This window comes from Aotus nancymaae, unplaced genomic scaffold, assembly GCF_030222135.1.
Source record: "Aotus nancymaae isolate 86718 unplaced genomic scaffold, 86718_ANA_hifiasm-v0.15.2.pri h1tg000040l, whole genome shotgun sequence".
NCBI lineage: Eukaryota > Metazoa > Chordata > Mammalia > Primates > Aotidae > Aotus > Aotus nancymaae.
In genome coordinates this window covers 34,883,857-34,900,298 of record NW_026988454.1, presented here as the reverse complement: position 1 = coordinate 34,900,298, position 16,442 = coordinate 34,883,857, and the positions used below count along the sequence as shown (strand labels likewise).

The following is a 16,442-nucleotide window of genomic DNA, read 5'->3' as shown; positions in this document are numbered from 1 at the left end:
CTCCAAAAAGGAGTGACCCAGCATGAAACAACTTTTGCCTTTGCTTGGGAGAAACTAGAACATTTACAATAGCGGATTTCCCACTGCGCGTCACTCAGACCCTTGTTGTGCATCTTGGGAACTCTTGCCGGTAGAGCCTGAACATATTGCGTGTGCAGGTGCAGCCTAAGCTTGGCAATTGTCGGTAACAACAAAGTAACAAGTCACAAAGAAGAAGAATAAGCAAGAGGAAGAGAAGGAGGAGGGAAGGAAGGAAGACGAGGGGAAAAGGAGAGGAGGAGGAGGAAGAGGAACATGGAAAGGATGAGGAAGAGGAAGAGAAGGAGAAAAAGAAGGAAGGAAGGGGAGGAGGAAGAGCTTTAACTAACCCTGTACTAGTCTCTAGGCTGAGGGTATTACATGAAATCCCACGTTTATTCTCACAGCACCTCTAAATAATAGATGCTATTTTTAACCATTGCTTTACCAAAAAAAAAGGAACTGAGAATTAAATCAGTTACTACTAAGAAGCAGCTGTGGAATTTGATTCCAGATTTGTTTGACTCGAGTTCTAGCTCCTAACCACTACCAAAAATTTGCAAATAAAAATTAAATTAGGCTAGTTGCAGTGGCTCATACTTGTAATCCCAGCATTTCGGGAGGCCATGACCAGTAGATCGCTGGAGCCCGGGAGTTTGAGACCAGCCTGGGCAATATGGCGAAACCTCATCTCTACAAAAAATACAAAAAAATTAGCTGGGTGTGGTGGTGTATGCCTATAGTCCCAGCTAGTCGGGAGGCTAAGGTGGGAGGATCACTTCAGCCCAGAAAGTCGAGGCTGCAGTGAGCTGTGTAGACACCACTGCACTCCAGCCTGTGTGACAGAGCCAGACCCTGTCTCAATAAAAAGTAAAAATAAAAATAATAAATAAATTGAGTTAAGGGGTTTCACATCTCTTTAGCTGATTTATCCCGTATACCCTTCAAAAACCTAGAGAGGGAAAACTGAGACTACTACATGAATGAGAACTTCATTTATCACCTGTCTATGAATGAATGGGTTGAATGGGTATATTACTATTAATTAAGCTATGCAGATGAGACAACACCACACTATTAATTTCAAACCATTTTCAAAATAGTATTTGTAATTGTCTTAATCTATAAAATTAGTATAACATTTTATCAGCAGTTTCTGAAGATAACTTTCACATATTTATTTCCATTAAAATTAAATTATATGTGTGTATTTTGGAAGGTATTGTCAGGCCATCAGATTTTATTTTCTTACTACAATGCTTTTATAATCGATCTCCACAGCAACTAGTTTTCTAGTACTATCTAGGTACTCATAACAGCAGGCTTTTCAATTAATTTTTACTCATATTGAGATAACACATAAATCAGATAGTTGTATTTAATGGAGCAAAACAAAATTTTCCCAAAAGTAGGAAGAAAAAAAATTCATCTAGTTCAAAACCAATTTTATTAAATCAACATCATAATCTATTAAAACAGCATTTCCTAATTCTAATATTTTTATATCTCAAATCAAATTTTATCCAGTCAACATGTGTAGAATGCATATTGTCCAAGCATTATTTATCAGATAATCTACTACCATAGTGACAGCTGGATCCTATTTGCTTTGGCAGGAGTCCAAAGTTTCCAGAAAATATGGGTGATTAAATAGCTTTTCATGCTGATAAGCACCTTTGCTGTATTTCTATAGCTGGACCACCAAACAGAACTAATTTCAAAATAGCAAGGTTAAAAAAGCTCACTTTTCTGTTAACATATTTTCATTGATCCCTTTAAACTTACTTTCCAAGCCAGAAAAATTCTCTTTCTTTATGTTGCCAGTATTCTCCCAATGCCTCAAGGAAAATTCTTATTCTCCACACCACATCAACAGATAGGATTAACTATGATCTTTGTTCCACATACATAAGTTTCAATATTAATTGGGTACTTTCACCTTAGCCCTCACACTGCATCATATCAAGGTCTGTGCTATTAAAGCTACAAGACCGACTTTGAGAAATGTGACATATCTCTCTTAGAAAGGTAAGGATGCAATATGAATTTGGCTTTAATAATTGTTAAGCAACAAATCAATATCCAAAACTTAAACAGGCGTGACATTGACTTCCTCAAGAAGCACAGGCTAGCGTTCAGGTAGTTGCTAGTAAGAAAATACTAACAACCTAAAATGGTAGAGAAAGCAGTAAACATGAAGTTAAATGATTCTGGTTTGAGGATTTGATACACATAAGTTAGGAACTTTGAACTTTACTCTCTAATGCAGAATGGAGAAAAATGTGCCTACCTTGTGAAACACGTGAAAATGTATGTTAAAAATATTTTGTAAAACATAATGCACTGTACACAAAATATTAATAATGCCTTTCCATTCTCTGGGCAAGAAGTTAAAGGTAAAATTGCCTTCAGTTCCATGGAAGGGATAGGGAATGTATAAACCTTATGTTAGCCTTGTCTTTGAAGGAACAGGTGGTATTGGCTTGCAATTGACAGATAGCGGGGCTGACAACAAGGTAATAGGGCTGACAATAAAGTAATAGGGCAGAAGACAAGTAGTGTAATGATATTATAGGTTGGAGAATAAAAGAATGATAACAGCAGCCTTGATAACTCATGGCAGACATAAAGGGGAATTACACTTCCTACTTCATTTTAAATTTGGCATAGCCATATGACCTGCTTTAGCCGATAAAATATGACTGAAAATGACATGTATTACTCCGGATGAACGCAGTTAAGAGACATGTGCAATTCTTTCATATTCTTTTCTCATGCTCCAGATATTATGGGAGCATAGGTTGCTAAGAAGGTGACACAAAATGAAAAAAGCCTGTGGTCCTGTGCTATGACATAGAGGCTAGCTGCCCTGGAGAGGACTCTGCGTAAGCAGGAAATAAGCTTTTGTTATATTAAACCATAACATTTTTGGTGTTGTTTTTTACTACATCACAATCTAGCCTATGCTGACTAATATACATTCTAAAGAGAACATATGGTGTGGTTAAAAGGGACTTACATTTTTGTTTGTTTTGAGATAGGGTCTCTGCCATCCAGGCTTCAGGGCAGTGGTGCAAACTTGGCTCAGTGCAACCTCAGCCTCCCAGGTTCAAGTGATCTGCCCACCTCAGCCTCCTGAGGAGCTGGGACTAGGATTACAGACCCATGCCTACACCACTATGTCCAGCTAATCTTTTGTTTTTGTTTTTGTTTTGTAGAGAGGGGGTCTCATCGAGTTACCCAGGCTGGTCTCCAACTCCTGGGTTCAAACGATCCACCTGCCTGGGCCTCTCGTGCTGCAATTGCAGATGTGAGCCACTGTGCCCGGCCTAAAGGGGATATACATTTAAGGTAGAAGAAACTAGGCCTTTTATCCCAGCTCAACCACTTATTGGTTGACCTTGAATATTTTACAGGTGCATATATTACAGTTTATTGGACTATGTTCCAATAAACTCATAAGTTGAAAATATCATTAAGTCAAAAAAGTTTTTAATACACGTAACCTACCAAACAAGATAACTTAGGCTAGCCTACCATAAATGTGCTCAGAACACTTAACGTTACCTAACTGTTGGGAAAAATAATCCAACACAAAGCCTATAATAAAGTGTTGAATATCTCATGTAATGTATTGAATGCACTGTGCAGTATGGTATCAGTGGTTTGCTGTTGTGATCACGTGGCTGACTGGGAGCTGCCGCTCAGCTCACTGCCACTGCCCAGCATCATGGGAAAATATCATATCACATATCCCAAGCCCAAGAAAAGATCTAAATTCAAAATTCGAAGTACACTTTCTACTGAATGTGTATGGCTTTTGCATCATCGTAAGTTGAAAATTCGTAAATCAAACCGTTGTAAGTAGGGGATCATCAGCACTTAGCCTCTCTAAGTCTGAATGTTATATTATTTTGTAAACAATTTCAACATTTATTTTAGATTCAGGGGGTACATGTGCAGGGTTGTGACATGGGGTATATTGTGTGATGCTGAGGTTTCCAGTACAAATGATCCCATCACCCAGGTAGTGAGCATAGCACCCAATAGTTAGTTTTACAACCCTTGCCCCCTCCCTCCTCTCCCCTCCAGCAGTCCCTAGTGTCTACAGTTCTCATCTTTATGTCCATGCGTAATTGATGTTTAGATCCTACTTATAAGTGAGAACGTGGTGTTTGGTTTTCTGTTCCTATTCACTTAGGATAATGGCCTCCAGCTCCTTCCACGTTACTGCACGGGATATGATTTTGCTCTTTTAATGGCAGCATAGTATTTTATGGTATATATGTATCAGTCGTTATCCTTTTAAAATGAAATAAATAGTGCTTGCTTAACAGGATAGTTTTGTGTGAGAAAGTTCCCGATTTTAGTAGGTATTTGAAAAATATGTATTGTCATTATACCTCAGCAACACTAAAACACACTTGAAATATATTTAAAACAAACACAATAACTCTTGCTGGGGCCACGACACGTGTGGTAGAATGCACTGAGCAGGATGCTGAGGGACCGTCCAGCATGGGAAAAGAGCAGCCATCCTTTGGAGGGTGTGAAGGGTGAAACATGCTCTGTCTCAAGAATGTTAGGGTGAGGGGATCATGGAATATTGCAAGAACATTTTTGTACTTTACAATTGTTTAATCTTTTTCTTTCCTTTTTGCAATGTTGAATATTTTGCAAGACCCCTTAAAGGGGTTTAAGGCAGGTGAGAGCATCCTTCACTATACCAGCAGACTTGGTCAACTGGAACCCTCTCCAAGGACTGAGTGTTCTAGGAACTTCAAAGTTGCCAGTCTTCTCCTTATGTGTTGCAAACCCCAACTTACTGAAGAGAGAAACTGCTCATGCAAAGACAATTAGTGTCACAGGGCATGAAGTAGATTCTTGCAACACTTGAGCTCACTGCAATAGCAACAGGCAGGGGCAATAAAATTATCACAGTAGTATAATACGTAATACTACTGTAATTTTTATGTGGTTATCATTTAATACTGCATCTTGACATAGGTTTACATTTCTCTTCACTGCAAATGGGATTATGTACGGTCTGTAAGCGCATGTGTATTCTGATAAATTTTGACTTTGTATAATAGATTTGTATATAACTTATGTGAATAAATGTTAAAGTTTCTACATATATGCATTCATGACTTACCTTTTTCTTAATTTTTCAATATTTCTAGGCTATGTGGTTTGTCTGCAAGATTTTTCAAATTGTCACAAATCTCCAAAATATTTTCAAATATATTTATTGAAAAAATTATTTTCAATAATTTTATTGAAAAAATCTACAATAAGTGGATGTATGCAGTTCAAACCTTCATTGCTCAAGGGTACTGAGCTATGAATAGAAAGAACACTATAACAGACAGATACTCCTGAGATGCCGGGAAGCTGGAGGAGAATGAGATTATTACCTGGACATCATTGTTGAGCAGAAGTCAGCCCTCCACCACAAGCCAGATGCTTTTTCCTAAAAGAGAGCATTTTTGAGGGCTGGCTTTTGAAGGGATACATGGTCTGTTTCCTGTCTGATAGCACCATACCCAAGCAAACTTTTCTGTCACAAGCACTTTTCTAGAAGTAGAAACACAGTTGACTCACATTTTAGTCTGTATCTGTGTCGAAATATGGGTCCCCAAATACAGTTCGGCCTGTGTGCGTGGCCATCAGTACATGTATATCTGTGTGTGCACATGTTCCTCTGCCTTGCCAATTTAAGAAACTTCATATTTAGTTTTTGAAAGTGCCACGCTTTTATAGTATTATGGAAAAATCTCATGAGTTCTCCTCCCCTCCCCTTTTCTTTACTCCTTCCCTCTCATTGTTGTGTCACGTTAGACCTTGTTACTTTTCCATGACTCTTTACTTGGATTCACTAAGAACTCTGGATAAATAGTAGATCTCAATTTTTAAGGGTACAAAGCTTTTGTTTATATTTAATTTATAAGTTACCATGGTAAAAATGGTATACACAGTAACAACACTATAATGTAGCACTGTTAATTTGTAGGTACTTTCCTCATGTTTTAAGATTGGGTTATTATTATCTTCATATTTGAAGTGGTACAGATATTTATATTTATTAGGTCCCATATTTGCTTAGTATTTTTATCTACTAGGTTTCATTTAAATTATACCAACCCTAAATAGGTAAGAATATTATTAGAACACAATTTTTTTGTATTTTCTGTATTTAAAATAATAATTCCATTGCACAGTAGATCATGCTGCCTAAGTATTATTATTATTTTTTTTTTTTTTTGAGACGGAGTTTCGCTCTTGTTACCCAGGCTGGAGTGCAATGGCGCAATCTCGGCTCACCGCAACCTCTGCCTCCTGGGATCAGGCAATTCTCCTGCTTCAGCCTCCTGAGTAGCTGGGATTACAAGCATGCGCCACCATGCCCAGCTAATTTTTTGTATTTTTAGTAGAGACGGGGTTTCACCATGTTGATCAGGATGGTCTCAATCTCTTGACCTCGTGATCCACCCGCCTCGGCCTCCCAAAGTGCTGGGATTACAGGCGTCAGCCACCGCGCCTGGCCCGCCTAAGTATTATTATAAATGTAGGATACTCTCCTCATCTAAGAATTTTACTGTCTTTTCAAAAGCAAAAATTAAGGTGAAAGGTAGGGGTCCAGTTTCATTCTTCTGCATATGGCTAGCCAGTTATCCCAGCATCATTTGTTGAATAGGGAGCCTTTTCCCTATTGCTCATTTTTGTCTACTTGGTCAAAAATCATATGGTTGTATGTGTGTGTATTAGACAGTTCTTGCATTACTATAAAGAAATGCCCAAGACTGGGTAATTTATAAGAAAAGAGATTTTACTGGCTGACGGTTCTCCAGGCTGTACAGGAAGCACAGTGCCGGCATCTACTTCTTGGGAGTCCTCGGGAAATTTTTACTCAAGGCAGAAGAAGAAGCAGGAGCAGGCACCTCACATGGCAAAAACAAGAGTGAGAGAGAGTAGGGGGACTGCCACACACTTTTAAATGATCAGATCTTGTGAGAACTCACTATAGCCAAGCAGCACCAAGCTGGGAAAGATGCATCCCCATGACCTGAATGCCTCCCATCAGGCCCCATCTCCAGCATTGAGTATTACAATTCAACATGAGATTTGGGTGGGGACAAATATACAAACTATATCAGTGTGCAGCTTTATTTCTGAGTTCCCTATTCTGTTCCATTGGTCTGTATGTATGTTTTTGTATCAGTACCACAATGTTTTGTTTACTGTGATGTACTGTAGTTTGAAGTTGGGCAGTGTGATGCCTCTGCCTTTGTTCTTTTTGCTTAGGATTGCTTTGGCTATTGGGATTCTTTTTGGGTTGTATGAATTTTTAAATAGTTTTTTCTAATTCTGTGAAAAATGACCTTGGTCGTTTGGTAGGAATAGCATTAATCTGTAGATTGTTTTGATAAGATGAATTAAAGATTTAAACATAAGACCTGGAACTATGAGAATCTAGATGAAAATGTAGGAAATGCCCATTCTAGGCATCGGCCTTAGGAAAGAATTTATGGCTAAGACCTCAAAAGCAATTGCAACAAAAAAAATTGACAAGTCGACCCTCATTAAACTAATGAGCTTCTGCACAGCAAAAGAAAGTATCAACAGAGTAAACAGACAACCTACAGAATGGGAGACAATACTTGCTAACTGCATCTGACCTAATAAAGGCTAAAATCCATAATGTATAAGGAACTTAAATCAGCAAGAAAGAAAGAAAAAAAAAAACCTCCATTAAAAATGGGCAAAGGACATGAACAGATACTTCTCAAAAGAAGACATGCAAGCAGCCAAGAAACGTATGAACAAATGTTAAATATCACTCATTATCAGAAAAATGCTAATCAAAATCACAATGAGATACCAGGCATACTAGTCAGAACAGCTATTATTTAAAAAGTCAAAAATAACAGCTGCTGGTGGGGCTGTGGAGAAAAGAGAACATTGTACTCTTGGTGGGAATGTAAATTACTTTAGCTACTGTGGAAAGCAGTTTGGAGATTTCTCAAAGAACTCAAAACAGAACTACCATTTGACCTAGTAATCCCATTACTAAGTATTTACTGAAAGGAAAAGAAATCATTCTACCAAAAAGACAGGTGCACTCGTATGTTCATGATAGCACTATTGACAATAGTGAAGACATGAAATCAACAAAGGTGCCCATTAGTGATGAGTTAGATGAAGAAAAATGGTACATATACACCATGGAATACTACACAGCCATAAAAAAGAACAAAATCATGTCTTTTGCAGCAACATGGATGCAGCTGGAGGCCATTGTCCTAAGCAAGTCAAGGCAGAAACAGAAAACCAAATACTGCATATTCTCGCTTTTAAATGGAAGCTAAACATTTGGTACACATAGACATAAAGATGGCAACAACAGACACTGGGGGCTACTACAGCTGGGAAACAGGAAGGGGGAAAGGGCTGAAAACTACTTATTGGGTACTATGCTTATCACCCGGGTAACAAAAATCATTTGTACCCTAAACCTCAGCATCACCTAATTTACCCATGTAATGAACTTCCACATGCACCCCCTGAATCTAAAATAAAAATTGAGATTATTTTAAAAAATTAAAAACAAGCCAGGCGCAGTGACTCACGCCTGTAATCCCAGCACTTTGGGAGGCGGAGAAGGGCAGATTACCTGAGGTCAGGAGTTCGAGACCAGCCTGACCAACATAGAGAAACCCCATCTCTACTAAAATTACAAAAAAAATCAGCCAGGCATGGTGACACATGCCTGTAATCCCAGCTACTCAGGAGGCTAAGGCAGGAGAATCACTAAAACCCAGGAGGCGGAGGTTGCAGGGAGCTGAGATCGCACCATTGCACTCCAGCCTGGGCAACAGGAGTGAAACTCTGTCTCAATAAATAAATAATTAAAGTGATGCATTTAGGAGCAAAACTCTGTCTAAATAAATAAATAAAAACAAAAGTTAAAGTGATACATTTGGAACATGCCCAGTACAACCACAGGATGGAGAAGCAGAGGAAATTCAAGGTACCAGTTTTCAGTATAAAACCAAAGTGATGTGTTTCAGAACAGCTTTTAACGTTGACATGACTTTCTAGTTGACTTTTTTAGTATTCCTCTTGATGTTCAGAACATTGTGATTAAGAGTCAGTTTTTTTTACTTTTGTTATATACATATATATTGATATATATTGTATATAAAATACATAATTAGGAAGAAGAATCTTGGCTTCTTAAAAGATTCAATTAAGTAAAGAGGGTGATGTTTTCAAGACCCTTTTTCCTAATGGTTGCATTTCATGAATTAATAATTCTAGAACTTGTGCTCTTACTTTTAAATGAATGTTCTCCTACAGAGTGAGCTTCTGAAAAATGAATGCAAAAGTCTCACCAGCCGCGCACGGTGGCTCACATCTGTAATCCCAGCATTTTGGGAGGCAGAGGTGAGCAGATCATCTGAGGTCGGGAGTTCGAGACCAGACTGACCAACATGGAGAAATCCTGTCTCTACTAAAAATACAAAATTAGCCGGGTGTGGTGGCTTGTGCCTGTAATCCCAGCTACTCAGGAGGCTGAAGCTCAACTGCTTGAACCTGGGAGGCAGAGGTTGCAGTGAGCTGAGATCACGCTATTGCACTCCAGCCTGGGCAACAAGAGTGAAACTCTGTCTCAGATAAATAAATTAATTAAAAAGTCCCTTGCATATATCAAAAGGAGATGGTTTTGCCACAAACTGTAGTTAAGTCAAACAGTTAACTTAAATTTACCATGGACCAAAAGTAGAGATTATTAGATTACTTAATTTAATTACACAACATATAGAAAGTTTTTTGGTGTGTACTTTTCAGATGTAACTATTGGGACTGTATTTTGAGATACATATCACATATAGCAAAAAGAAAAGGAAAAAATCCTATTTTTAAAATTACATTGCAATATATACATATATAAATATAAATACATATATTCACTGTGATCGCATTCAAAATGGCCCCCAAGAAGCCTCATCTCCTGATATTCTCACCTCTGTTTGATTCTCTCCACATTGTGCCATGGTTGGTCCGTGTGACCAATATCATAGGGCAGAAGAGATGCCACTTCTGTGATTAGGTTTTCAAAGACTGTGGCTTACATTCAAGTTCCCTCTCTCTTTCTTTTGTGTGCTTTCTCTCTCAATATCGTCACTCTAGGAGAAGCCTGCCGACATTCTGTAAAAGTTTTTCCAGCATCCTACAGAATGGAGGCCTGGCAACAATTGTGAGTGAGCTGAGAAGCAGATTCTCCAGCTCCACCAGAGCCTGGAGATGATAGCAGCCCTGGGGACAGGGTAACTACAACTGTATGAAGACCCTGATCCAGAACGACTCCACTAAGCCGTTCCCGGATCCTGACCCTCAGAAACTCTATAATAAATATTTGTTGTTTGAAGATATTCATTTGGGAGCAATTCATTACCCACAATGGAGAACTACCATAGTTGTCAATGTTGAGTAAAAAATAAACGTTTAGAATTTGTTTGCAGCTTTTAATATTTCAAGCCTATTGCCAACACATCAATATGTTTTCTGTTTTAAATTGAAATTATATGAGAGTATGGAGGCTTGCTCTGAGGATTCCTGTTTCTAAATACATAATGGGCTTTTTTATTTTCTATTAGGTCTTGAAAAAAAGCAGATGTCAGTTAATGTCATCCAAAAGCGCAAGATGATTTTACTCAAATATTTTTTGGATGATATAGTACTTTTTAGGAAAAGCATCTGCCACAAAAATGTTTGTCTCAAAGTGATGTATTGCCGGCATTGATCACTGCTGCAAGTGACCTGCTCTCCTGTAGAGAAGGGCGTGCTTTGCACAGTGCATGGCAGCCATCGGTGCTCTGTAATTGTCCATCATCACAGCACTATGATATTAGTGCTCAGAGTCTATCAATTAGTTGAGAGATGTTTTGGCTTAAATGGTGTTCTATGTTTCACTGAGTTGTGTAATGTAAAGAGATTCTGCTGTTACTAAAATAGAACATGCAATGCTAGATTAAATACATACTTCCTTAAAATGGGATTCTGGTTTTCTAATTCCAGAGGAATTCAATGACCTAATGGTTTCACTATCAATCCATCAGCAATCCTTCTCTAAGAGTGTCTACTGGATTCTTGAGGACCTAGACTAGCTGAATATTCTTACCAGGTAAGCCTTTTTTGCTCAAGCTTCAGATTATGGTAGAAAGCAGTCGTTGTGGGGAGAGTAACAGGAATGGGTCTTTGATGCGTTTGCCAGGGCTGCCTAACAAAGTACCATGGATTGGGTGACTTAAACAACAGAAATGTATTTCTCACAGTTTGAGAGGCTAGAAGTCCAAGATCAAGGTGTTGGCAGGGTTGGTTTCTTCTGAAGCCCTCTCTCCTTGGCTTGTAAAGGGTTGTTCTTCCTCTGTGTCTCCATATGGTCTCACTTTGTGGCTACTGCGCCTACTTACCTCCTCTTTTATGAACACCAGTCACATTTTTACCCACCGTCTCCAAATACAATCACATTCTGAGGTACTTCAACATGTAAATTTTGGGGAGACATTATTCAACCCACAAGAGAATTGAAATGTATTGTTTAGGTAAAAAACTAACGGAGTAAACAAATAAAATCACTTGAAATTTTTAGCAGAGATGAATAAGTGATACGTGTTATAATAAAAGTGGCAATAAGAGCAGGCTTCTTGTAAGTAAATTTTATTATAGTTCTGATATAGTTTTTACCTGTAGTTTTTTTATTTCTTCTGCATAAAAGATTTGTGATACTTATTTGATATAATTAGCTCACATTCAAGAAAGACCAATGCTTAAATATAGTTTTTTTTATAAAATCTACATGAATAGATAATTTATTAAGCTTATATTATCTGGTGTGTGCGTGTTTGTTTAAATACAGAGAAACCAGTAACTCACTTATACTACAGAATATTAGCCCAGACCAATCTTTCTTTTCTCATCCATCAATTTTTTAATTATCCCAAATAAAAAAGAGAAAATGTCAGTATTTCAGCAACTTAATGAGTATACAATAGGTGCTATAACTATTAGCACGATTCTTCGTGCTTGTGCTGTGAGGCCTGATGAAGCATTTGATACCCAGTCCTTCTCATACAACCTCCCAAACAGAGTTACTGTTAAGACGGGTCCAGATGTCGGCTTCAGACTAAATAAGCGTCCATCAGTTGACACCTGATTAAAACAAAAAAGTAGGCAAAGGCTACCGTCAAGTTATATAATCCCATAACTCACTTTTAAAATTTAGTATAACTGAATGAAGAAAGAAAAACACTGGCCAAATTCTGTTCAGAAAAATTTGAAATGTTGCCAAGTATAAGAAAAATTGAAGCTATGCAACTGGCATTGATTCATTTATTATTGAAATGCCCGTAATCAATAATATCTTCTAATTTACTTACCTATGGAAGCACCGTAAGAGTTAATAAACACAAACCAGTGGATTTGGTAGTATACAGAAGAGAAATCTAGCCCTCTCAGACAAGATAAAGACTCCCCCACATGGCCTGAAGCAATTGACTAAGTGGGGTTTGAACTGAGCATTGGTCATCTCCTATCTCTTGCCCACCACAGTCTCCTCACCATTCCATTATCCTCCCCACCCCAGCAGTGATTTCTACTAGGAAAGGGGATTGAGAGGAGAACTTGCAGGAAGTCAGCGGAAGAATGTGGCTGGGCAGAGCACATGTGCAGCAAGGGATTATTTCTGAACTTTAAAAGTTTTTACTTTTTTGCCAACATCATCCACTGTGGAATTCTCTCTTCTTCAGCTTTTCCTTGTCTCTTTTCCTTCTATCATCACACAGAGCCTTGACTCACTTAGTGAGAGGGACTCCTTTCAACTTCCCTTGGCCATCACTCCCCAGTGACCCTAAGGGGCTCCAGTGGGACTAGTTCTGAAACTACTCTCACTGAATCTTCTTTCTACTTGGAATACCTAAAGCAGCCCAGCCTTCTCCCTGTAATCCCCAAAATAAGACATATATCTTTTTATTCTCAAGAACACACTAATTATTATGTTAAGAATTTCCAGACAAGAAATACAGCCTGCTCAATGTCCTTCACGATCCCCAAGGATACTCTTGCCCTTTCCAAATAGAAATTTATATGATATATGTAAGCACTTGAGCTGGTTTTTATATCAAAAAGTACTTCCTCTTACATGAAACTAATTGGCAATAATTAAAGATTCTTACCTGAAATTCTCCAGGTGCGAGCTTCGTTTCACTCAGCAACACCTCAGGAAAGACATACTGGGTTCTGAAAGTGCCACTGAGGGAGAACATTTCAAACCTGGTAGAAGCTGTTTCCACTGAGTCACCACAAGTGTTTAAACTAGTCGTTTTGCACTTCAGCAAGGTACAAATCTAGGGAAGTCATGAAAACCAGTAGGTCATAAGAAACTCATATGGGATATGTTAATTTGCTTGATTTAATCATTTCATGGTGTCTATGCATATCAAAACATCACATAATACACTGTAAATATATATAATTGTCATTTGTTAATGACAATAAAGCTGTGGCAAATTTTAAAGATAAAATAGAAAAAAAGAATAAAATAATTAAATAAAATGCTAGATGCTCTTTAAAAGAAAAAACATGAGAAAGTCAACTGAAATACTCTCTTGATCTAGAAAAATATCTATGCTGCTTTATTCGGTAAAATTATGTTACTTCCTCATTAGATTCATCCAGTTTATTGCTGGATAATTAATGCAACTAGTAATAAAAATAAAGGACTTTAAGCCCCAGTGCTTCCTGCAATTCACTGCCAAGTAGATTAATCACATAAAGAGACAATCAGAGCCTTAGCCTATAGCCATGAACAGCTATATCTTCATTGTTCTCAAGTTATTAATGATTTTAATTATCAAGAGCTTAAAACGTGTTTAAAGGTTTAATGTAGACACCTGTATAAATCATGTCTTATTGCCTGTTTCACGCAACAAAAGAGCTTCGGAGTTGTAATAAGCCCTAGAGTTGACCTAGAGGCAACCCCTGTAATCTGGAAAAGTCATATCCTTTATATCTGTGCAAGAACTGAAACACTTCTCCATTAAGTTTTTCTTTCACTATAGTGTGTAGCTATTTGACTATAAAATCTAAGTACATGAGTCATCTCACCATGCAGATGAAAAGTTTCCAAAAAGAGATCCATATTCACTTAACTCCATCTGTACGGCATCTTCCAAGTGACCTTCATTTCTTGCTTGACTAAAGCAGTAGCTGCTAACTGGTCTCACTGTTTTCCACTTTGCAGGTGGAAAGTAATCACTTCAGTGCAAGTGTATTAAGATGGGATAGATAACTTTCAGGTAAAGGTAGAATGAACACATGCTTCCATTTTATTTCCTACAATCCTTCAAAAAGAACACTAATTTTTTTTATTAAAGATAAAACCCACAAAAATGGGAAGATAGGAGGATAGACCACAGCATAGTTTTAGAAACTAGGATGTTGATACAAAAAGGAGTAACTGATTTAGCAGACTTGAGAAAGCCAAGTCCTAAACTAGCAGTAGAAAGAGCCAAGCATCAACCCTGTCTACATTCCAAAGCACTCAAAGATTTAATCACTGGGACTGCTCTGTACCTAGAGCTGGGAGTAAAGTTGTGGCAGTGGAAGGAAAAAAAAAATGAGCAGGAAGTTGTGAAGGATGCCTTGGATACTAAGTCCTCCAAAAAAATGGGTAACTGATCCACCCCTACTCCAGTAAATAAATGAGAATGTTTCCAGAGAGGGTAAAGTGGATGGTGTTAAGATGGAAGTTTGGGAGACATAGTTGGAGGGGATAACATGAATAAATAATACTGAATGTTGAAAATGTTCCCCCTCCCCCCCCACCACACTTTGCAAGGCCATTTTCCCACTTGGCTCCCTAATGCTGTCAGCAGGGATTTATTGTTCAGGAATAGGGTTGCCAGGTAAAACATAGGGCAAGACTCCCAGTTAAATTTGAAGTTCAGATATGCAACAAATAATTGTTTAGTATGTCTTAAATGTTGAGTGGGACATACTTACACTTTTTAAAAAAAATGTTTTTCTAGCCAGGCGCGATGGCTCACGCCTGTAATCCCAGCACTTTGGGAGGCTGAGGTGGGCGGATCACCTGAGGTCATGAGTTACCAGCCTGACCAATATGGTGAAACCCCATCTAAAAAAAAATAAATAAATGTTTATCTGGGCCAGGGGCAATGACTAACGCTTGCAATCCTAGCACTTTGGGAGGCTGAGGTGGCAGATCACTTGAGGTCAGGAGTTCGAGACCAGCCTGGCCTACATGGTGAAACCTTGTCTCTACCAAAAATATAAAAAATTAGCTGGGTGTGGTGGCAACCACCTGTCATCCCAGCTACTCAGAAGGCTGAGGCAGGAGAATTGCTTGAACCTGAGAGGCAGAGGATGCAGTGAGCCAAGATCATGCCACTGCACTCTAGCCTTGGAAACAGAAAGAGACTCTGTCTTAAAAAAAAAAAAAAGTTTATCTGAACTTCAAATTTACTTGAGGATCCTGTATTTTATGTCCTAAATTAGGCAACTGACTCAAGAAAGAAATTAGAAGAATCTGGAAACCTGGAAGGCCTGACCATCCCAAGAGGAAGTCTCTAAAGACACTTACCTCAGATTTCCCCCCAATAAAAGGTCCAGCTAGATCATTCTATCATGAAGCTCAAAATTGGCAAGTATTAGTCACATCCTGAGAATTTTCTATCAGTTTTTGATAATCCCCAAGAATTACCAGATATGTGAGAAAAACTTATTACATGAAAAATCAAATAAAAAAAGCAGATAAAGACAACTTAAAGGAAGCAGGTGGAAGAAGCTTCAAGAAAAAATTTCCTAAATAGCCTCAGAGAAAGAAGAAAAATAATGCATGCACAAATCAATAACAAGTGTTGAAGAAAAAGTAAAACTCAGAAGACAAAAAAGAGTTCTTGGAAATTAAGAACATGTTAACAAAAATAAAAGATTCAGTGCAAGATTTGGAAGATCAAGAGGAGGAAATCTCTCAGAAAGTAGAGGAAAAAAAATAAAGTAGTAGAAAACAGCAGAGAAAATGAGAAAATTAGAGGACCAATTCAAGAGGCAAAAGATCCCAATAATAGGAATTTTAGAAAAAGAGAAAAAGATATGGAGAGGAAGAAAATCTGTATGCATTCTGGGAAGGTGCGGAATGAGGAATACACATACAGAGAATCAAGAATCAGAAGAACTTCAGAATTCTCAGTAGCAACATAGGAAGGGAGGATATAATACCTTCACAATAGTGAATAAAAGTTATAACCACCTTTGAATTCCATGCCCAGTGAAATACTTAACCAAATTTAAGAGGAAAGGCACTTTCAGATATGTAAGTCTCAAAAATTTTGCATCCCAAT

The 16,442-nt window shown here is 38.0% G+C and overlaps 1 protein-coding gene across 1 annotated transcript in view; it reads right to left on the bottom strand.

Moving 5' to 3' along the window:
* Window positions 1-11,726: 11,726 nt before the first annotated feature.
* Window positions 11,727-16,442, bottom strand: part of LOC105732436 (pantetheinase) — a 31,748-nt gene continuing 27,032 nt past the window's right edge. Inside the window, exons 7-8 of the mRNA XM_012474533.3 lie at window positions 13,257-13,427; window positions 11,727-12,234 (exon numbers count right to left, since the gene is read on the bottom strand). Coding sequence (XP_012329956.2) covers window positions 12,052-12,234; window positions 13,257-13,427 — 354 coding nt within the window. The 3' untranslated portion in view covers window positions 11,727-12,051. The remainder of the gene's footprint in view (window positions 12,235-13,256; window positions 13,428-16,442) is intronic.